Genomic DNA, 24,355 nt, shown 5'->3' with positions numbered 1-24,355 from the left:
TAAAATGAGATAAAGCCATACGTATGAGGATAAATCAAAAAGTTATTTTTTTTATTAAATAAAAAAAATTTATTTTCAAGGAACAAATCAAGCAAAGAAATTATGCAAAAATTTTAGTATTACTTTTCCACATAGGCACCTTGCTTTTCCAAACAAAAAAGTGCTAACTAATAAAAGTGTTTCTAGCTGTTTGTGAAGCCATTTGGGCACTGGTGCTTTGATTTTGTCTTTGTTTGAAAATTCATATCTGCACGAATCTTTTTCCAGAGGGCAAAGAAGGTGATGGTCTGAAGAGATGAGGCCCAGACTGTATGGTACGGTTGGGTGAAGTTCCGAATAAAATTTTTTAATCATTTCAGCAGTTACAGCTGCTGAATGAAGTCAAATGTTATCATGCTGTAGCAGAACCCCATTTAACATCAAACTTCTGCATTTATTGTGATTGTTTGTTTTCCAGCATGGTGCAATATCTTGTGCTATTGATGGTCTCTCCATGTTTCTGATAATGTTACAGAATAGGTGTGTTCAAATCCCGGTGGCACACTTTTGAATTTTTTGGGTGTTGTGGGTGACATGTTTCCACCTTGCTGCTTGCTTTCAGGCTTGTATTGATATACCCATGTTTTGCCTCCCATAACAGATCATCACAGGGATACCTCTGCTTTGCCACAGTCCACTTCAAAAATTGCATGACAATCTCCAAATGCTTCCATTTATGCTCACCATGAGAAGTTCAAGGATCCATCTTGCACAAACTTCACAATTTTGGGGTTACATGTACGATAGAATATGCAGACCAATAGCTGATGCTTATCTTTCTAACAGTAGCAGACAGTACTTCACACCTACTTTAGTTAGTAACCTCCCTGGCAGTGTGCCTAGAATACTCCATTTGTGTAGTAAGAGGAGTCACAACCTAATGTGATATTTAAACTCATGGCATTATGCATTTCTATATACACATGTGATCAGAATTATAAAGATATACAAATGGATGAACCAGCATCTGTATCCAAGAGGAAAAGATGAAAATCTGTATCTATCCAAGAAAATTGTATTCAGTGTTATTGAACACTTTGATGAAGAAACATTAAATGATAAATGGAGTATACCAATGAAGTGAGCAATAAAGCATGCTAGTGTTGCAACAGCTTTTCAGAATTATTCATAAAAAGGATTTGAAGTTAAGCAAAAGGTTAGCATTCTCCAAGTTTTTTATTGCCCATTTTATTTCTTATCTTATACAAGTTATTTTCTGAACCAGGCCGGTCCCAATGTCATAAGGTGAACAGTACAAGATTTTTATATTTATGATGAAAAGCACCAACTACATATAAATTAATCACAGTATTAAAACAAAAAAAAGCAATTTTAATTGACAAAGAAATTTTAAGAAAATTTCTTCACAAGTTGGAATTTTGTTGAGAGAAATCTCAAAACAGAAGAAAAGTCTTAATGAAAATAAATAATGTCCTACTTAAGAGAATGAAGTATTTATGGCAAATAAAATGAATATGAATAAATATTTTGATTGTAATATAAGAATTTTGTTTCATAAAACTCATAATTAAAGTATAATATCTATTATTTTTTTTTTTCTAATTCCAAAAGTTTTTTTTTGTATGTTTAAATTCAAGTATAACCTCAGGCTTTTGCCGAGACTATACTTGCATTTAAACATAAGAGAGAGAACAAGTGTTTCACTTCTCCATGGGTATTGATCCAGCTGAGTTTTGAATTTCTCAAACTCAGCCTTAACTTATTTCAGTAATTAACAACTCACTGCCTGTGGGAATTAATGTGATGAACCCACATGTTGAACTTACTTTCTTATTTCAGATAATAGGAACAGCTGGTTTGGTCATGTGCAGAGAGGTTGAGGGGACTATCTCACATTGGTAAATGGTAATCTGTAATCTTCAGTGAGAGCATTAACTCGATCAGCATTGAAGTTGTCAGATGGCCTTCATTATCCACACTTATTTGCTGTTCTAAATCTTTCCACCCATTCCGTACACCTTTGATTACACTTTTCTCTGTATTTTGCTATCTGAGAGGGTTTGACCCTCTGACTACAAAAATGTGATCACAATAGTACAGTTGGAAAGTAGAGCTAACATGATTACAACTACCGAAGTAGAAGGTATAGGTGAGGAAAAGTTCAGTGAGTGTGAAGTTGGACAGTGAATGGATATTGACTGGTTGAAGCACATATTTAGATTGGTTTGGAAGAGAGTAGTTGATAATTCCAAAGAATAATACCCATGAAAGCAGCTATAGAAAAGGCACACAAGAGAAACTGAACAATCTTTGAGATTGAGTGGAGAAACTTTAAGGCATGGATCATTAATTAACCTAATTGCCCTCTTTTGATTAGAGTCAAAGAGCTCTAGAGCTGTTTTGTGGCAGCCATCTGAGATGGTGCCTCCATAGCCAGGTGGGCAGGAGCAGCAGTGCATAGCACATGCTTCTTGATTAGACCGGGGTTTGAGCCCGTGACCACCAAATATGGAGGATGTAGAAAGGTCAGGGAATGACCACCACATATCCCCAGAGCAATATGGCCTTAGTTGCTAATGCTCCTAAAAACCAAATAACAACCACAACAACCATCCCAGATATGGAAACAATATTTCATGGTAGGACAGATTTAGGATTCATGAGTAGCTGTTTAGAAGAAAATTAAACCAAGATAAAAACAAAAACATTTTTTTGATGCAGAAGCAGCAATATTTGTGATGTGCTTATACTAAGAGATTAAAATTTAGGCTGATCCTCAATAGTGATTTTGTCTAGAAATCTGAGTGCCATCAAAGATGAGCATAGGAGTAGTATTCTTTATTTTTGGTGAAACATAAGACAGAACAGAGTTTTAGTAGGACTGAAGCCAACCAAGTTTTTTCCCTCCCACAGGAAAATTACTTGGAGATGAGTATTTAAGAAACTGGTATTTGATATTTGAGAAGTTGAAGCTCTTTGTTTAGGGCAAAAGTTTCTCAAACTGAAAGGTGGAACATAGTGTGCTATTATCAGCAAAACAATTAATAGGATTTCTGGCTAGTGAAAGGAAGTCATTAATATACGAAAGGAAAAGAGTTAAAGAAAAAACCTAACCTTGGGGGACCCCATCATTAGTTGAAGTTAGAAGATAGAGAGCCATTTACCATCATCTGCAGCAAGCAATTAGAGAGAAACCTGGATACCGAATTTTAAAAAATATTCAGTGGTTCATAAGATGGAAATTTTTTTACAAGACCTTTATGCCAAACATGAACGAAAGCTTTAGAAATCCAAGAGCAACTGGATGAGCTTCATCAAATTTTACTATTGAATTTGTCTAAAGATGAATATATTAGCCAATATATCACCAGTGGATAGACTTTGACATATTTCATATTGACATGACAAGATTTGGCAATTGATGGATTTCTCCATTATGATACACTGGTGTTCAAAGAAAGTGCATCACCCCTTATAATTGTAATTGTGATCCGAATAACGTAAGTATATGGCAATATTTCTTACAGATTGCATCAGCTATTACTTGCAACTAAATAAGCAAGCTCTGCAAGAGTTGCAGTCATTCCTCGCTTGTGTCAGGATGGCGAGTTACGTGCAGTTGACACCACGAAGAAAGACTGCTATTGTTGCTTTATGTGAGGAAGGACGTTCTTCCCATCATATTGCTTATAGTGTGTCTTGTAATCAGTTGACAGGGAGTAGATTTCTTTCCAAACTCAAGAATACTGGTTTTGCTGATAGGAAAAAAGGAACCTGATGCAAACAAGTCTCTACGCCAAAACAGGACCGTGTTTTGAAGTGCTTATGCCTTAAAAACCATAAAGCTTCTTCGTCTGAGCTGAAAAGAGAATGGGAAGAACATACAGCAGTGGTAGCAAGTGCAATAACAGTCACAAGATGCCTCTTCAAAAATGTACTTGTAGCCCGTCATCCTAAGAAGAAGCCCCTCACACACAAAAAATGAAAAAGGCTCAATTAATTTGGTGTAACGAGCATGTCAAATGGACCCCAAGCAGTGGAAGTCAGTTATTTTCTCGGATGAGAAGAAATTCAACCTGCATGGCTCTGATGGGAGACAAACAATTCGCCATAGACATGGTTAAGAATACCATCCAGATTGTATGGTGTCTACAGTGAAATTTCCTACCAGCCAAATGATGTGGGGGTGCATTTTGTATCACCTGCAGTTTATAAAAGGTTCTGTAAATGCCAATGGATACCTGGCTATATTGGAAGGCAAATTGCTGCCAACCATTAGAGACCATTTCAACTTGCCCAGTAACTGCATCTTTCAGGACGACTCTGCTCCTTGTCATTGGGCAAAAAGTGTAAGTAGGCACTTCTGTAGTTACTTTAGCTTCATTTCTGCATTAGAGGTTTGACAGTAATGTGTTTACATTTGTTACAGGTGAAAAGATGATTGGAAGGATGGTCCATTACAACTCTTAGCTGGCCAGGAAACGGCCTGGACCTGAATCCTCTAGAGAACTGTTGTCGTCATGTGGAATCTGCAGTTGCCAGAAAGAAACCAAAGACCCTTTGTGAACTTCAGAAAGCCATAATTCGTGTTTGAAACCATGAGCTATCAGTTGATTATCTTCAGAAATTGATCTTGTCAATGCCTTGAGAGTGTGCTGCTGTCATCAGGGCCAGAGGCAGGTCAACTAAATATTATTTTGCGCCTGGTGAACTTTTCATTTTGTTTTCCATTTAAAATGATAAACTGAAGCAAATTGAAGGCTTCTGATAACATTTGGCTGAGGGGGAGAAGACAGAGAGTGGTAATCAATGGACACTGCTCGTCGTGGACTAATGTTATTAGTGGAGTCCCTCAGGGCTCAGTGTTGGGTCCATTATTGTTTTCTGTATTCATAAATGATATTGATGATGGTATATCAAGCTTAATGTCCAAGTTTGCAGACGATACAAAGGTAGGCAGGGTTGTCAAGGACACTACTGACACTATGCTGCTGCAACAGGATCTGGAAAGATTGAGCAGATGGGCTGAGAGGTGGCAAATGAAATTTAACATTGACAAATGTAAAGTACTACACATGGGAAACAGTAACCCCAGAGCAACGTATCACCTCTGTGGTACTACACTGACAGTGGTAGAGAATGAAAGGGACCTGGGGGTGGTTGTGCAGGCAGATATGAAGTTCTCTGAGCAGTGCAGACGGGCTGCAATAGTAGCTCATGGAGTATTGTCAATGATATATAGGAATTTTTCTAGCAGGGATAAGGAGGTGATTATTCCCTTGTATAAGGCAATGGTCAGGCCACACCTAGAGTACTGTATACAGGTCTGGAGGCCTCACTTCAAGAAGGATGTAGAGCTGCTGGAACGAGTACAGAGAAGGGCAACAAGATTAGTGAATGGAACAAAGGGCTGCTCTTACGAAGAAAGGCTTAAGTTTTGCAAATTACGGTGTCTGGAGACTAGGCACCAGCGAGGTGATCTGATAGAGGTGTATAAAGCCTTGAATGGTTTGAGCATGCTCAATGCTGCTGGGATTCTTCCTCTCGCTCAGAATAATCACCTGAGAGGGCATAAATTCAAATTGAGGAAAGACAGATGTAGGATAGACGTGTGGAAATTTGCCTTTAGCCAGCGGGTGGTTGATTGGTGGAACAGACTTCCATCCCTTGTCGTGGAAGTTGATAGCCTAAATAAGTTTAAGGCTCAGCTGGACAGGTATTTTGAATGAACAGAGGGGTGAAGTGGAAGTGGTTTCTTTTTTTTTTGGCTGATGCTGCATAAGCTTGCTTTCTTGCATCAAATGCCGCTACTAATGCTAATGCTAATTTCAGCCATAATTGTTGTTTACCAAAATGTTGTATAAAGGTTGCAAATGCTCATTTTGGAATATCTTGAGAGCACCTGTCAAATATTACTCAGTAAAGTAAATTACTTAAGTGTTATCTTTTATTTATTATTTGTTATCTTAAGTGTAAAGTGTTATCTTTTATTTATTAATAGTTAATAAATAAGATAGTTATTAACTATTAATAAATATCTTTTGTTTATATTTCTATTTGTGATGCTAGTCATTAAAGTAACGTACCATTGCAAAAAAGGGTTAGACATGTGAAATTCCTAGGTGATAAACTGAAGCAAATTGAACACCAGTGTAGAAGCCCTCTTATCTGATGTAATCAGGACCAGTAGTTGGTTGGTTCATTGGAAAAAGTTGGTTAAAGCAGGAATCATAAAATAATAAAAAAAAAATACATACCTTAAAGATTCTATTTTCACTTAACATGTACATACATTCATTTACATAAAATCAATCTTCATATGTTTTAAACGAAATGAATATGAAAGAATGTGATGTTCTGCAGCATAGTCCTTTCACTTTTATATAAACATGACATTAATTGTATTTAGGGCATTTTTTGCAGTTGCACAAGGAATTTTTAGCCTTGTATTTGATTCACTCTTCATATTTAGATCAGTCTCCATTATGGGGTTGAAAAAAGGTAAAGGTAAACTGCAGCCATGATCAACCCACTGCAGGATGGAATCCTCCTCAACAATTCATGTTGAGGGAAATGGACGACAATCTGCCACACTGGTCCAATGTGGGTTGGCAGATCAACCGTATTTAGCAGTCAGGGGCTTGAACCCCATTCTACTGAAAGAGTGTGTGCTACTGCACTCCCATTCCTGACCACTGGGCTACGGAGGCCATTGTGGGGTGTCTGAGTTTTATTTAGGCCGTAATTTCATTTCTCAAGAAATCAGTGATGATTTGTTGGAAAACATTGTTGAATCTATTGTTATGTCTTCTTACTGTAAATATCTGAAACGCGCTTCCGTAGCCAGGTGGGCAGCAGCAGCAGTAGTGCATAGCACACGCTTCTTGATTAGACTAGGGTTTGAGCCTGTACCCACCAAATAAGGAGGATGCGGCAGGTTAGGGAATGACCACCACATATTCCCAGCCCGGATAAAGGGTGAAGGTTGGCGTCAGGAAGGGTATCCGGCCATAAAAATTGCATGCCAAAAACAATAAAAAAACGCTGACCCCATATAATAATGGGAAATGGTGAGGGGGGGGGGGAACTGTAAATATCTGAAACCTTCAGTTTGTCTGAAATCAGTTAATCAACTATATTCATTATCTTCTTGTAGTTCAGAACTTTTGTTGTCCTCAGGCCAAAATTTTCTCTGTGATTTAATAATGTCATTTTATTGTAAGCAAAATAGATTGAATACATAGAGCTTACATACCCTAGTTGGGACACAGTCCAGATGTGTTAACAGTACAGTCATGTACATTGTTCAAATATTAGCTAAAATTAAATTGCATTAAATTAAATACTAAAAACAAGATTAAATTGATAGCACTGTACAAAGGACAAACAATATACAACCAGTATACAAAAGTGCACTTAGCACATACTCTGAATATTCTGCACTTGCAAATCCACCTCTAAAGGTTGATTGTTTTCTTATCCATAACTGCCTAGATAACTTTGCCCAATACCTTACATCCTTGTTAAACAGGACAGGATCAATGTTTTCAGTTTATTAATTAATTTAATTGAAGGTTGAGAAAACTTTTTTTTTTTTTTTTAACTTTAATCTGCTATATAATAGTGAGGACCAAAAATGGTGCAAGCTAAATGTTATTGAATAATTTAATAAATGAATCCAGGGATTTAACAAGGATTAATCCTGAAACTGTTGGAAATTTGAGTTAAGCATGTGTGTGTGTGTGTGTGTGTGTGTGTGTGTGATATAGAGGAGGAAAAACCTGTTTTAATATTTGCCCATTTTGACATATTTCACTGGCAGTATTCTTCTGATATTACAGCTTTTAGCTGTAATATCAGAAGAATTTGTATCTTTGAATCTGTATTCCCTAGATCTCAGGGGAATACAGAATCAAAGAGAATAGATTGGAGATTATGTACTTTATAATTAACTGACACTCAGACAAATGGACTAAATTTTGTTTCAGGAGCCATAATTTCCAATTAAGAGTGAATTTCAAATATTTTTTAAATGAATCAAAAAGCCATTTATCAATAATAAGTACAAGGTCTTTGTGCACACTGACTTGGGGAATAACCATGCTGTCCAGTAAATAAATAAATAAATTTTCTGTTTATACTCCGGGACAACCAAACAGTCAGAGGAGAGTAGTACGGGGGAAAATAGGAAGGGATTGTGCTTAATTGAAATGAGCACATTTCTTAGTCTTTAGTTGAAAGCCAAAAATAGGAAGAGAATTTTTTACAAAAGAAAAAGCTTATTCCAAGTCATTATTAAACTTGGAATTTTGTTTTGTGTTAGTACCTTGTTGTAAACACATCTTAATGACTTAACGATTCTCTAAGACCTGTATTGCTTCTTCAATTTTTCTTCAAATTGGATGCTTGCTTATATTATCTCTTCAGACATACTAGAATTGCTTGATCCATAATCTGGATCAAGGATGTTATATTCAGTGTTAAAAAAATGGCTCTTTTATGTCCCCTTTTTGGAGTTCCTCACAATTGAGATGTAAAGGAACATTGTCCAGGAAGAGACTAGCCTTTTCAGATAAGTTTATTTCTTCAAGTGTTTCTTTATAGAAGGCACAAATTCATGAGAAAAACTATTCTTTGAATAATTTAGAGAATTTTTTTTTAAGTAGTAGTAAACTGGTAAAGATGAACAATAAATATTTTTTGAAAGCTCTTGATTTAGCAATTTACCAACCACAAAAGAGCAACAATTTGTAAATTCTAGTTGCATTTCTGCATGTGGCTACTATGACACACACAACTTTTACCTGTTGATATATGCCTTAAATCTTCTGTAAATTTTTGAGTAGCAGGCTTATCAGTAGATAACCTTCCTCTGCTAAAATCAATACATGAATATCATGACAGTTCTCCAAGCCATCCATCACTTGAGTTAAAATTTTGTACATCATTCTTTTGATGGAAGACCATAGTGCTTTCTTTGATGTTGCTTTAATAGATCAGCTGATTTGGAGATACGTTGTTGTTATTGCATAAAACACATGCATTGTGTACTATTTTATCTGCTGTTTTTCTCTTATGAACATTAATTTGATAAAAGACCTCAGCACCTGGCTGTTAGCAGTAGCTAACACTGATATAATATTGTATGTTGGTGATATGCTTTGGCATTAATACTCTCTAGATCCGATTTTTCATTTTGGTGAACAGTTACCTATTATGTAATAAATGGAACTTCTCTTTCCCCTCTCTACAGAGGTGGATGCCCCACTAGATTGAATTTGTGCTAATATCCCTCGTGTCTCATAACTTAAAATTTTTTTTGAATCTGTATTCCCTAGATCTCAGGGGAATATAGAATCAAAGAGAATAGATTGGAGATTATGTACTTTCTAATTAACTCACACTCAGACAAATGGTACATTTAGATAAAGTTTTCTGAGCAGTGCAGACGGTCTGCAAGAGTAGCTAATGGTGTCTTGTCAATGATATACAGGAATTTTTGTAGCAGGGATAAGGAGGTGGTTATCCCCTTGTATAAGGCAATGGTCAGGCCACACCTTGAGTACTGTATACAGGTCTGGAGGCCTCATTTTAAGAAGGATGTAGAGGTGTTGGAACGAGTACAGAGAAGGGCAACAAGATTAGTGAATGGAACAAAGGGTTGCTCTTACGAAGAAAGGCTAAGTTTTGCAAATTACAGTGTCTGGAGACTAGGCACCGGCGAGGTGATCTGATAGAGGTGTATAAAGCATTGAATGGTTTTAGCATGCTCAACGTGGATGGGATTCTTCCTATTGCTCAGAGTAATCAAATTGAGGAAAGACGGTTGTAGGATAGATGTGCGGAAGTTTGCCTTTAGCCAGCGGGTGGTTGATTGGTGGAACAAACTTTCATCTGTCATTGTAGAAGTTGATAGCTTAAATAGATGCAAGGCAGAACTTGATAAACATTTGGAGCGAGTGGATGGGGTGAAATAAAGTTTTTTTTTTTTTTTTTTTTTTTTTTTTTGGGTGATGCTATATAAGCTTGCTTTCTTGCATCATGTGCCTTTGCTAATGCTAAAAGATCTATCCTACAACTGTCTTTCCTCAATTTGAATTTATGCCCTCTCAAATGATTATTCTGAGCAAGAGGAAGAATCCCATCAGCATTGAGCATGCTCAAACCATTCAAGGCTTTATACACCTCAATATTGATGGATTCAAACCCAGATGTCTTCAGACAAGTGACAGAATAGCTATACTGTCACAGAGGGTGGAAAGCAGGTGACTATCCAACTGAAAGGAAGAAAATGCAAGTGAACAGAGAAAAGATTTTCTTTATTAGCTTTGGACTCAGATGGTCACCAGCTGTTCAATTTAAAACCACTGTAGTAAATTTACTGTGGCATATTAAATTAAAATTTAATGTTTGGTAACTAATTCTAAAGTTAATATTTAGACTGTATTTTAATGATTTAATTTGTTTTTTGTCACTGAAGAAGGGTTGAAACAGATCCTAGAACATCTGGCTTATAATGTTATTAAACATTTCCAATAAACTGAATTAGGTAAGAATGGAAATAAGTATTTTTTTTTTTTTTTTTTTTGTAATGCTGAATGTAGTTAGAACTTGTATTTAACATGCCTTTAGCCATCCTGTCACTATTAATGGTTTGTCTGAGGGGTAAACTTAGATGTACTTTTTGTTAAAACAGTGTAACAGTCTTCAAGTTAACTTGCTAGTGAAAGTACTGAACTGAAATATCAAGATAAAAGTTTGAAGGAGTTTACTTATGCATGCACACGCATAATTTCTATGTACCAAGGTAGTTTTAATGCATCGTTTTAATTATATCTCGTATTGTGAATACCATGACAACGAGTTGTCATGGTATTGCACTACCTCGAATAGATAATGCCTCATCTATGGAGAAGACTAATGTTACTCATTCTTGATGGATGCCACCATCCAGATGGCACCACTTCGAAGCTTATTGGCTTCTCATTGGTAGGTGGGTAGGTAGGTACCCTGTTGTTGCAATAGTGACAACCCAGTTATGAAGTATAACTGGGTTGTTACTATTGCAACAACAAACCGCGCACACACCTGATTGTGTGTGGGGGGGGGTTAATCTAAAAGATATTTCTTGGCTAAATGCCTTAGAGTATGAAGGAGTTTATTTATGCATGGGTAATGTGCGCACACAATTTCTACTACCAGGGTAGTTTTAATGCATCGTTTTAATTATATCTTATATTGTGAATACCTTCAACGAGTTTCCATGATATTGCACTAACAGGGTACCTGCCCACCTGCTGATGAGAAGCCAAAGCTTTGAAACGGTGCCGTCTGGGTGGTGGTAACTACCGAGAATAAGTAACAGTAGTCTTCTCCATAGGTGAGGCGTTACTTATTCAGGGTAGTGCAATACCATGGAAACTCATTGTGAAGGTATTCACAATACGAGATATAATTAAAACAATGCATTAAAACTACCCTGGTAGTAGAAAAGATGTTTGTGCATTACCCATGCATAAGTAAATTCCTTCATACTCTTAAGCATTTAGCCAAGAAATATCTTTAAGATACAAGTTGTCATACATAATCCAGATCAATTATTCTTTATTATAAGGGTTGAAATGTATAACAAAAAAAAAAAAAAAAAAAAACATGCTTGGCATGAACATTTGAGAAATCCTATACTACGCTAGCAATGGTTTCTGACAAACATCATGTAGCATTGGATTTCCCAAACATTTGTGAATTTGCTATCCTCAGGATTGTTTTGCTACTAAGAAATGTATATATTGTGCATTACTTGTGACTTAATGATTATTTATTAAAATATAAATATGTAGAATTACTATAATGACAGAAGATCAGGGCAGGAAGAGGATTACAAAACATATGATAAAATATAACCTTAGCTGATGAGCAAAGATAAGATATTTTGCTCACTATTGCTCTATCTCCAGCCCATAAAGCAATGTATCTGTTGTGTTTTATGATCTGGGAAAGAAAGTTATTCTATTTGCACCTTGTGCTTTGACACTATTCATATTATCTTTGTTATAGGCTCTGTGTTGACTCAGGAAATGAGAGGTTGAATAGCCAGAATGATTCATTCATTGATATTTTGGTCAATCAGTAGTAAAATAAAATAGAAGCTTTGCTTCTATCTAAAATTCTATCTTTTATTTTATTTATATCTAAAACTTAGATATAAATTTTCTTCTGTTACAGATTGCAGGAAGATCCACCTGCAGGTGTTAGTGGAGCACCAACAGATAATAATATAATGATATGGAATGCTGTTATATTTGGGTGAGTTTATAAATTAAATAAGGTTTGAGCTATACATTGATGTGGAGAATAAATTCTGAGTTTGAAAGATTGGAAGTTGCTTTATAATTGAATTCTTGTCATTAACTACACTGTAGGTCCAATATAATGCAGACAATGTAGTCCAAAATTTTGGACTGCATTATAAGTGAGTCTGTGTTTTATTGGTGGTTACAAACCACCAAACTTAAGGACGTAACTACAATTAATGATTGTTACCATGAATGAGATAAATAGATGTAGTGATCATATGCATTTTTTTGAGTGCTGAAAATAAAGATCTCACTCAAATTTTTTTGTGATTTTATTGCTAAGAACAAAAATTCATACACAGTCAAGCTCTCATATGTAAAATTCAAAAATACCTGCATTGTGTCATTATCAATTTAAAAAAAAAAAAAAAAACAACAATAAGAACCTAAAGATTAATATTTTGGAAATAACACAACGTGCATTTTGACATTGAAATAAATGTCTGATACTTAGTATCTGATTACATCATGATATTTTTTAATAAATTAATCTAGAGTTAATTGTTTTGTCTCCCATTTCTTCTTTTTTGCAATTTCAGTAATTAGCATTAGTAGAGACACATGATGCAAGAAAGCAAGCTAATACAGCGTCAGCCAAAAAAAAAAAAAAACCATTCACTGATCCATTCATTCCTAATGTTTGTCTAGTTCTGCCTTGAATTTATTTAACCTATCAACTTCTGCACATATATTCTACAACTGTCTTTCCTCAGTTTGTAATCTATGCCCTCTCAGGTTTGTAATCTGAGCAAAAGGAAGAATCCCTTCAGCATTAAGCCTGCTCAATCCATTCAATGCCTTATACACCTGAATCAGATCGCCTCGCAGGTACCTAGTCTCGAGAAGCTGCAATTTGCAGAACTTAAGCCTTTCTTCATAAGAGCACCTTTTGTTCTCTTCACCAGTCTTGTTGCCCTTCTCTGTACTCTTTCTAGCAACTCTACATTCTTCCTAAAATGAGACTTCCAGACCTCTTTACAGTATTCAAGGTGTGGCCTGACCATTGCCTTATACAAGGGGATAATCACCTCCTTATCCCTGCTCGCAAAATTCCTGTATATCATTGACAACAACCCGTGACCTACTCTGGCAGCCTGTCTGTACTGCTCAGAAAACTTCATATCTGACTGCACAATTACTCCAAGGTCTCTTTCATTCTCTGCTACCCTGAGTGTAACACCACATGGTTGGTATGTTTCTCTGGGGTTACTGCTACCCATATGGAATACTTTGCATTTGTCAATGTTAAACTTCAGTTGCCACTTCTCAGCTTATCTACCCAACTTTTCCAAATCCTGTTGCAGCAGCACACTGCCATTACTATCATTAACAACCCTACCAACCTTTATATCATCTGCAAACTTTGACATTAAGATTGATATACCTTCATCTATATCATTGATAAATATACAAAAGAACAATTGGCCCAACACCAAACCCTGAGGGACACCACCAGTAACATTAGTCCACGTAGAGCAGTACCCATTGACCACCAGTCTGTCTTTTCCCACTCAACCATCCTTTTATCCATTGTAGCAGCTTGCCCATAATGCCATACTGCTCCTATTTGTACAGTAGCCTCCCATGTGCAACAGTATCAAAAGCTTTCCTGAAATCCAAATATATGATATCAAAAATATTTTTTGCATCCAGTTCCTTTGTGACTAATTTGTGACAAATTTGATTGGATACTACATCATAGTATCCAATCAAATTGGTCAGACATGACTTCCCTTTGACAAATCCATGCTGTGTCTGAATTATTGCTGCAGTCTTGTCTAAATGATCCTGAAATGCTTCTTTAACCAGTGACTTCGTTATTTTTCCTGGAACAGAAGTCAAACTAATAGGTCTGTAATTACTTGTCACATTTTGATCCCGTTTTTGTGAATTAGAGATACATTTGCACATTTCCAGTCCACAGGGACTTACCCCGAGTCCAAGGATGCTCTCATAATTATGGCCAAGGGTTTGCTTACTTCCTTTGCTGCCTCCTTTAACTGGATAGATCCCATCCACCCCAGGTGCCTTTCTTATGTTTAACTTCAACAATTTCTCCTCCACTTTGCTCTCAGTTATTACAAAATCATTTAACTCCCTGTTAGTTTGATAAACATCTGGCCCTCTCCTTGAATAACTCCTCGTGTGAATGTAGATGCAAAATACTCATTTAGTTCGGCAGCTATCTGAGAATGATCAGATCAATCTAATTAATCCCCTTCCTATTAGAATTTATATAAGTTTAAGCTTTCATAAGTAGGACAATCATCATCAATATGGATCCAGTCATAATTGATTTCAAATGAAGGATATGAATCCTATCTAGATTCTGGCCATTGAAGTGCAGTTTCCATGGCTGCTGAAGCCTCTGTTACTTTGGAGGTGGAGGAAGTGGTGTGCCACCTTCCTCTTCATCACTGCTGTCACAAGATGTGGCTTCAGTTTCAGTGTGGAAACTTAGAGCATTTGCCACAATCATCTGGTCACTTAAGTTTTCATAAGTAGGACAATCATCATCAATATGGATCCAGTCATAAATGACTGCCAGACTGTGTATCGAGTTTGTGATAAACTGCATTTGCCTCGATGTCCTGTTGATTAAACCCCTCAAACTCTTCCTCTGGCTCACTCTTCTTCCTCATCTTATTTTTGTTCCTCTGAGTCAGGTGCAATTGCAAATGCTTCATGGAAACTTTGCTCCCAATGCTTCTCAATTGTAGATGGCATATGGTTTCCCATGCCTTCCCTACTAAGTCAAAAACATTAGCCAGTGTGAGCTTCTTCAGTCATTCTGTTGTGGATACTTCCTCATCAATCATTCATTAGATTAAAATTTTCTTGTAGTGCATCTTGAATGTCGATATAATGCCTTGATCCAAAGGTTGGATCTTTGAGGTCATATTCTTTGGCAAATAGCTCACCTTTATTTTACTGTCACAGCTTATGTGGTTTTCTGCAGGACAGTGGGCAAGGTTGTCCAGCAGCAAAAGTGCTTTAGGTTCCATATTTTTCTTTCTTAAATGAGCACACACAGATGGCACAAAAAGTTTGAAACCATGCCTTGAAAACCTCTGCTGCCATTCAGGCATTTTTACTGTTGTGATATGAAAATGCTAATGCCTGCATGTTTTTGTGGTGGAAACACCTTGATGCCTTTTATTTTCCTACGTATAGTGGTTTGACTTTGTGTGCAGGTTTTATTGACACCAAACAGCAATATTATCCTCTCCTTCATCAATTTAAAGTCATGTGCCTTTTGTTCATCAGATTTAAAAGGTAGTGTCATCAGGAAGCATGTAGTAACCAAGTCCTGTTTTGTCACAACTGTAAACTTGTTCTGGAACATAGCCACCTGCTTGTATGATAACTTTGCTGATGATGACTATCCATTGTGATGGATAGTCAGCAGCCTTGGTTGACTACAGATGGAATTTCATTTGAAATTGCAACATGGCATCATGCCTCTTTTTCCATCGACTGAGCCAACCCTTGCTTGCTTTGAATTCTTTCTTGTATGCTTGTACATCACTAGCTGTCTAATTCTTTCTTCAGTTTTTCAGCTTGACTCCTGATAATTTCACCAGATATAGGCATTCCTTCTGCATGTTCTTGCATGAACCATGTGAACACAGTATCCAGTGGGCTGTCGCTTACTGTCTTAAGCCACTTTTGCCGAAGACCTTCATTAGCATCAAAGTCACTTGTTGCTTGCTTTTGTTGGTTAGCTTCATCTTTTGTGCATACCCCTGAGGGTGGATTCCTCCACACTTATGTGTGGAGACACCTCTACTTGCAACTTCCCCATTTTAGTAAGTCCAGTGCAGCTAGCTTTCTTGTACCGACCATGTGTTTCTTTTGAGAACTTTCCATGGACATTCCTTTTTTTTTTTTTTTTATTAAAAAGGAAATAAAAGAAAAGAAAACAAATTTGAAAATACACTTAACATTGCATCCAATTTCCAAACAGGACGTTAACTTTACCACTCTTTTTTTTCTTTTTTTTTTTCCAGGGCAACACTTGTTTTGCATCACTGAACTTACCTTCTAAAGCTGTAGTTCAATAAATAAAGTAAAATAAAGATAATTAAAATAAAATAAGACCAAAAAAAAAAAAAATATTATTTGATTGTCTTTTTAAAATGGTCATGGGTGCCTCCAACCTGATCTGTATTTGCCTAATACAAAAGCAAACAAAGCATTAAGAAGACTGAAACAACAAAAGAAATTAAAAGTAGTATTATAAAGTTTATTTATAGATAGCAATTGTGCTGATTGCTCCACGAGGCCTCTAAAAAAAACAGCAGTTATAAATGTTCACCGAACCAGTAAATGCGCTGGAATAAATTGCAAATTGATCAAATTTGAAGCATGTGAAAGAGGAGGGGGTATGGAATTGGGGTTCAACCTTTGACCGGGTTATGGGTTATAAGCGATTCTGTGTTATATTGGGTTTACAGTGTATTTAATTTAAAATTAATATTAGCATTAGTAGTGGCAAATGATTCAAGAAAGCAATTAAGTACGGTAACATCCTGCTGTATCTTACTGGCATAGTTTCTTACATAAAGAAGGAACTGCATTGCTTCAGTTGGTATCTTTAGGACACACTCCACAGAGTTGCTAGAGGAAGTACAGTGCATAGCTTATTTCCTGATATCAACTTGTTGATTTCCAGTGGCAAGGGTTTTGTGAATGCTCCATCATGTCTTCAAGAAAATTACATCTGGAGTGACATTACCTCCTCAACATGGTTTGTCTGTGTGGGGCAGATGTCTGCTGCACTTTGCTATGTAAAAAATTTTACATAGTGAAGTACAAGATGAAAGATGTCAACAGTTTGGATTAAGAGAATGCATCTTTAATCCTGCAGTCAGTGCACTTCCACACCCTAGGCATTATCACCCTTAAATTTAAATATTAACATATATTAGAATTATGTCAGTGTGAATTTTACTGTGTCCAGTATTTTCTGTTGCAATCTGTATTGTTATTTTTTTCAGTTGGAAAAAATCTTTTTCTTATGAAATGCACTGTGTGTAGTTTTCACATAGTTTTAGTTCAGATTTCATTTCATTTGCCTTGTGATGCTATCCATTGGAAGCGAATGCTATTAAACGTGGTCAGAGTTTATTTAATAACAAAACTGATGTTAAGTTCCCAAAGATATTATTTGTTCTTATTATCCAATATAATGTCAAAATAAAGAATAACATTATTAAGTTCACCATTTTAAACAGTTTGTCTTTTTTCCCCCCAAAAAATATTGTTGCATGCAGTGCAACAGTATGCCTATTGATGTGTAATTATTATTTTTTCCATCTGCTGTAAGATTAATACCCATTATGACACAGCTGCTTAGACTTTGGTGAAATATTTATAAGTAGATACTGATTTTGTGATTTAAATTGGCTTTGTCTCGGGTGATAAGGATCATGCTATATTTAAAGAGTGTGATAGTGTTTTCTACCTAAGCAAATATAGTATGCCAAGATTACTGATTGACGTTCTATTGAAATTGATGCGACTCCAATAAATTTAGTTGTGTTAAGTACACTTCAGTCACCTCAGTTTGGCTGAAGTGGAAAGATTCTCTCTTGCTCTCTCTCATTATTATGTGTAACAAATGACAGCAGTTACCTGCTTTTGTGCATTAAGAACGTCGGTTGGTTGGTTGGTTTTGATTTTATTGGCGCATTAGCTACTAAGGCTACTTCCTTTTTATTTTATTTTATTTTATTTATTTATTTTTTTATTTATTAATTATTATTATTTAGTTATTTATTTTATTTATTTATTTATTTTTTAACATTGTTTTGTTCGGATTTTTTTTTTTTTGGCTGGTGCAGCATAAGCCATAGGTTTTCTTGCACCATGCGGCCGTTACTAATACTAATACTAAAGGCTATACTACACCTTAAGAACATTGTAATAGTAATTTGTATACTAATGATTACTTTTAAAATTAGGCTATAAAAATTCCTTTTTCTGGAGTTGTAGAGCTTGTTTTGAATTCTTATTTTGCCTATTTGCTTTCAGTTTTTATTTTTTTTAGTGCCTAAACATCTGAGCTTTACTTATAATTATAGGAATTTACTCTTTAGTAAATTTCCCTTTGGAAATTTAATAGATCATCAGCTTAAACTTTAGTTAAAATTTAGGTGGGTGTATATGGACACTTATGTTTAAGAGATGACCTTAAGGAAATATACTACTGTTACTCTCAGAGATATAATACAGTGTCATAAATGCATTTTACTTTTCTGTGAAAAAACCCACTGATGTTTTGACAAATTGATAAATATTTTCTGTGGAAACTGATGCTATTTACAGTTGATTTAATGAAAAGTGTCATACAATGACCAGCAACTTCTGCTACACATTATTGAACTCTTAAGAAGTACAACAACATGTCCATTACTTTCCTCAAAAGTGTCTTGATAATTAATTTGATTTGATAAAATGTGTACAAGTTAGTGCAGTTTCATCAGATCTGTTCACAGCTAACTACTAAATAATTATGATTGGCATCATTATGTATATCTCATATTGTGAATACCTTCATAATGAGTTGCCATGATATTGCACTTTGTAAGAATAAGTTACTCTTCACCATAGGAGAAGACTATTGTTACTTATTCTCAGCAGATGCCACCTAGGCGGCACCATTTTGGAGCTAATTGGCTCCTCCTCAGTTGGTCGACAGACACCCTGGTGTTGCAATAATGTCAAGACAGTTGCAAAGTATAACTCCACAATATGAGAGATACCCGAGGTGTATAGTAATTTGAATTAAATCTCAATTTAGGGCAAAAGCCTCAGGTTGCGTAAAGAATTAACATGCGTACATGCAGAATAAGTAACAATAGTCTTCTCCTGTGGTGAAGAGTTACTTATTTGAGGTAGTGCAATATCATGGCAACTTGTTGTGAAGGTATATCCAGCTCAGCCTTAAATTTATTTAGGCTATCCACTTCTACAACAAAGGATGGAAATCTGTTCCATCAACCAACTACCCGTTGGCTAAAGGAAAACTTCCGCATATCTATCCTACATCTGTCTTTCCTCAATTTGAATTTATGCCCTCTCAGGTGATTATTCTGAGCAAGAGGAAGAATCCCATCAGCATTGAGCATGCTCAAACCATTCAAGACTTTATACACCTCTATCAGATCACCTCGCTGGTGCCTAGTCTCCAGACACTGTAATTTGCAAAACTTAAGCCTTTCTTTGTAAGAGCAACCCTTTGTTCCATTCACTAATCTTGTTGCCCTTCCCTGCACTCGCTCCAGCAGCTCTACATCCCTCTTGAAATGAGGCCTCCAGACCTGTATACAGTACTCAAGGTGTGGCCTGACCATTGCCTTATACAAGGGGATAATCGCCACCTTATCCCTGCTAGAAAAATTCCTGTATATCATTGACAAGACACCATTAGCTACTCTTGCAGACCGTCTGCACTGCTCAGAAAACTTTATATCTGCCTGCACAATTACCCCTGGGTCCTTTTCATTCTCTACCACTATCAGTGTGGCACCACAGAGTTGATACGTTACTCTGGGATTACTGCTTCCCATATGTAGTACTTTACATTTGTCAATGTTAAACTTTATTTGCCACCTCTCAGCCCATCTGCTCAACTTTTCTAGATCCTGTTGCAGCAGTGTAATGTCATTAGTGTTATTAACAACCCTGCCAACCTTTGTATCGTCTGCAAACTTGGACATTAAGCCTGATATACCATCATCAATATCATTTATAAATACAGAGAACAACAATGGACCCAACACTGAACCCTGAGGGATTCCACTAATAACGTTAGTCCACGATGAACAGTTTTCATTGATTACCACTCTCTGTCTTCTTCCACTCAACCATCCCTTTATCCATAGCAGCAATTTGCTTCGAATGCCACACTGCTCCAATTTGTTTAGCAGTCTTCCATGTGCAACAGTATCAAAAACCTTTCTAAGATCCAAATATATGATATCAAAGTTATTTCCTGCATCCAATTCCTTTGCTACCACATCATAGTATCCAATCAAATTGGTCAGGCAAGATTTTCCCTTAACAAAACCATGCTGTGTCCGTGCTATAACTGAAATCTTGTCTAGATGATCCTGCAGTACTTCTTTAACCAGTGCCTCCATTAATTTTCCTGGAACAGAAGTTAAACTAATAGGTCTATAATTGCTTGTGTTGCCCTTTGATCCTCCTTTGTGATTTGGGGTCACATTTGCACATCTCCAGTCCATGGGTACATCCCTGAGTCCAAAGAAGCTCTCATAATTATGGCTAAGTGTTTGCTTACTTCCTTTGCTGCCTCCTTTAATATAACTGGAGAGATCCCATCCACGCTGGGTGCCTTTTTTATGTTAATGTTAACAATATTATTTTTTATGTTATCAATATCCAGTGTACCAATCTGATTATCCATTTCCTTCTAGAGTTAGGCGCCTCCGTAGCCAGGTGGGTAGGAGCAGTAGTGCATAGCACACTCTTCTTGATTAGACCGGGGTTCACGCTCGTGACCACCAAATACAGAGGATGCGGAAAGGTCAGGGAATGACCACCGCATATCCCTGGAGCAATATGGCCTTAATTGCTAATGCTCCTAAGAAAACCAAATAACATTAACAACCTTCAAGAGTTTACATAGGTAAAGAACTCTTTGCTGTTTTTCTTTGCCTCCTTTGCCAAAGATTTCTCATAATCTGCCTTTACCTGCCTAATTTCCTTTGTGACTTGGGTACAGACCAGATTATATCTGTCATAGGCTTCCATGTCACCCATTAATTTATATGTATCCCATGCATTTTTCTTCTCTACCATATGTCTCATTAGTTCATCTGATATCCATTTAGGCCTAAACCATGAACAATATTTCTTAGTTGGTATGTAAAGCCTAGTAGCTTCCAAGATAAATTCTTTGAATGCTTCCAATTTTGAATTTGCTGTTGGTAACATTATCAGTTGGTCCCACCGTATAGAGTTTAAATACTGTCTCAGACCACCGTAGTCGCCTTTATGAAAGAAAAAACCCTTCCATTTACCCTTGATGGTAGTTACCTCTTTGAGTAAATCCCACTTCAGCATACTGTGATCACTGCCACCTAGTGGTTCCTTTATCTGCAGATTCTTAATGCATGAAGAAACACTACTGATAATCAGATCAAGAGTATTACTCCCTCTAGTTGCCTCCCAAACATGCTGATGTAGAAAACAATCATCCAATAAATCCACAAAAGCCTTTCTAGTGTGTGTGACCAACCCACAAATTCCAGTCAATATCTGGGAAATTAAAATCCTCCATCATAGGACTCTGATTTATTGGCCCACTCTGTTTCCCTGTACAGTTTCTTATTATACTCATCAGAGTCATTAGGCCTATAACACACTCTTACGCTCAATTTTGATCTCCAATGCTTATGTCACACCAAAATGACTTGACACTGCAATGTCGACTGGCTTCACTTCCTTAGATTTTGTGTTTCTTAACTAATAGCATAAATCCTCCTCCCTTCCTATCATGTCTATCCTTCCTGTAAACATTGTAGTCCCCAAATTCCAGTTCTGCTTTCCTTATAACTGTGTGACACTACGTCTCTGATATCCCAACAATATCTGCCTTTGATGTTTTGAGCAATACCTGAAATTCATCAAATATATTTACCAAACTCCTAGCATTGGTGTACAGTAAACCCCCGCTATTCACGGGGGTTATGTTCCTGAGAAATTCCGCGAATACTGAGTTGTGGCTCCCATAGTAATAAAGGGGTTCCGTTCCAAAGTGTGAAATACTGTATATAAGAAAAACTAGTCTAAAATTTTGTCTATGTATGTATTATATGTACCTTCATAATATGACTATGTACATAGACAATACATAGTGAAATGCAAGCATATGGTATCGAAATGAAAATAAGAAACAATTTAATATTAAATGTAATATTTATTAGAAATTTCAAACCAGCGCCTTTGCTAACTAAAAAACTTATCCCGCCAGTGCTATCACCAGTTTCGCTAAAGTGTTGATAAAGGAGTTTTGCCTTTTCAAACTTAACGGAATTTATTTTGAGTTCGGTCGTCTATCCACAGATTTAAAGCCTTTTTCATTTTTTCTAATTTAACATCATGAGTTACAGAGCAAATTTTTGAAACAATTAGCGCGTTTTCACGGACACTACGGTGGATTTTTTCTTCCGATTTTTTGATTGATCATACCGTTGACTCATTGATTTTATAATGTTTTGCCACTGAGGAGACACTTTCACCATTAGAAAATTTATCCAATAACTCAATTTTGTTCGCTAATGTCATCACCTTCTTTGATCTTTTCACATTTCCCTTGTTATTCGTAGCCATATTTTTGTATGGATTAGAAAGAACTTGTCCACAATAAAGTCACTTTCTTCCAATAACACACTCGAAAAAGTCTGAATCTGCAGATAAATAAACCACTAGGTGGCAGTGATCACAGTGTGCTGAAGTGGGATTTACTCAGAGGTAACTACCATTAGGGGTAAATGGAAGGGTTATTGCTTCCGTAAAGGCGACTACGATGGACTGAGACAGTATTTAAATTCTATACAGTGGGACCAACTGATGATGTTACCAACAGCAAATTCAAAATGGGAAGCATTCAAAGAACTTATCTTGGAAGCTACTAGGCTTTACATACCAACCAAGAAATATTGTTCAAGGTTTAGGCCTAAATGGATGTCAGATGAACTAATGAGGCATATGGCAGAGAAGAAAAATGCATGGGATACTTACAAATTAACACATGACACAGAAGCCTATGATAGATACAAGTTGATATGCAACCAAGTTACAAAGGAGGTTAGGCAGGCGAAGGCAGATTACGAGAAATCCTTGGCAAGGGATGCAAAGAAAAACAGCAAAGAGTTCTTTACTTACGTAAATTCTAGAAGGAAGAGGATGAATCAGATTGGTCCACTTGATATTGATGGGTCAACTGTTGATGATCCTGCTCAGGTAGCTAACAAACTAAATGAATATTTTGCATTGACATTCACACATGAGGAGTTATACAGCGAGGGGAATGCCAGAGGTGTATTCAACTCTAGCAGTAAGCTACAGAATCTTGAAATAACTAGGAGTAAAGTGGAGGAGAAACTGTTGAAGATAAACACAAGAAAGGCACCCGGGGTGGATGGGATCTATCCAGTTATATTAAAGGAGGCAGCAAAGGAAGTAAGCAAACCCTTAGCCATAATTATGAGAGCTTCCTTGGACTCAGGGGAGGTACCCATAGACTGGAAATGTGCAAATGTGACCCCAATTCACAAAGGAGGATCAAAGGCTGACACAAGTAATTATAGACCTGTGAGCTTAACTTCTGTTCCAGGAAAATTAATGGAGGCACTGGTTAAAGAAGCAGTGCAGGATCATTTAGACAAGACTTCAGTTATAGCTCGGACACAGCATGGTTTTGTTAAGGCGAAGTCTTGCCTGACCAATTTGATTGTATACTATGATGCAGTCACAAAAGAACTGGATGCATTGAATAGCTTTGATATTATATACTTGGATCTTAGAAAGGCTTTTGATACTGTTGCACATGGAAGACTGCTACACAAATTGGAGCAATGTGACATTGGAGGCAAATTGCTGCTATGGATAAAGGGGCGGTTGAGGGGGAGAAGACAGAGAGTGGTAATCAATGGACACTGCTCATCGTGGACTAATGTTATTAGTGGAGTCCCTCAGGGCTCAGTGTTGGGTCCATTATTGTTTTCTGTATTTATAAATGATATTGATGATAGTATATCAAGCTTAATGTTCAAGTTTGCAGACGATACACAGGTTGGCAGGGTTGTCAAGGACACTACTGACACTATGCTGCTGCAACAGGATCTGGAAAGGTTGGGCTGAGAGGTGGCAAATGAAGTTTAACATTGACAAATGTAAAGTACTACACATGGGAAACAGCAACCCCAGAGCAACGTATCAACTCTGTGGTACTACACTGACAGCGG

The 24,355-nt window shown here is 36.6% G+C and overlaps 1 protein-coding gene across 1 annotated transcript in view; it reads left to right on the top strand.

The window, feature by feature from the left end:
- LOC150082103 (ubiquitin-conjugating enzyme E2 A-like) overlaps positions 1–24,355 on the top strand; it is a 63,837-nt gene that overhangs the window by 3,763 nt on the left and 35,719 nt on the right. Inside the window, exon 2 of the mRNA XM_090379104.1 lies at positions 12,226–12,306. Coding sequence (XP_090235230.1) covers positions 12,226–12,306 — 81 coding nt within the window. The remainder of the gene's footprint in view (positions 1–12,225; positions 12,307–24,355) is intronic.

Source organism: Mastigoproctus giganteus, chromosome 8, assembly GCF_048544385.1.
Source record: "Mastigoproctus giganteus isolate SK-2022 chromosome 8, ASM4854438v1, whole genome shotgun sequence".
NCBI lineage: Eukaryota > Metazoa > Arthropoda > Arachnida > Uropygi > Thelyphonidae > Mastigoproctus > Mastigoproctus giganteus.
This window is presented reverse-complemented; position numbering and strand designations above follow the sequence as displayed.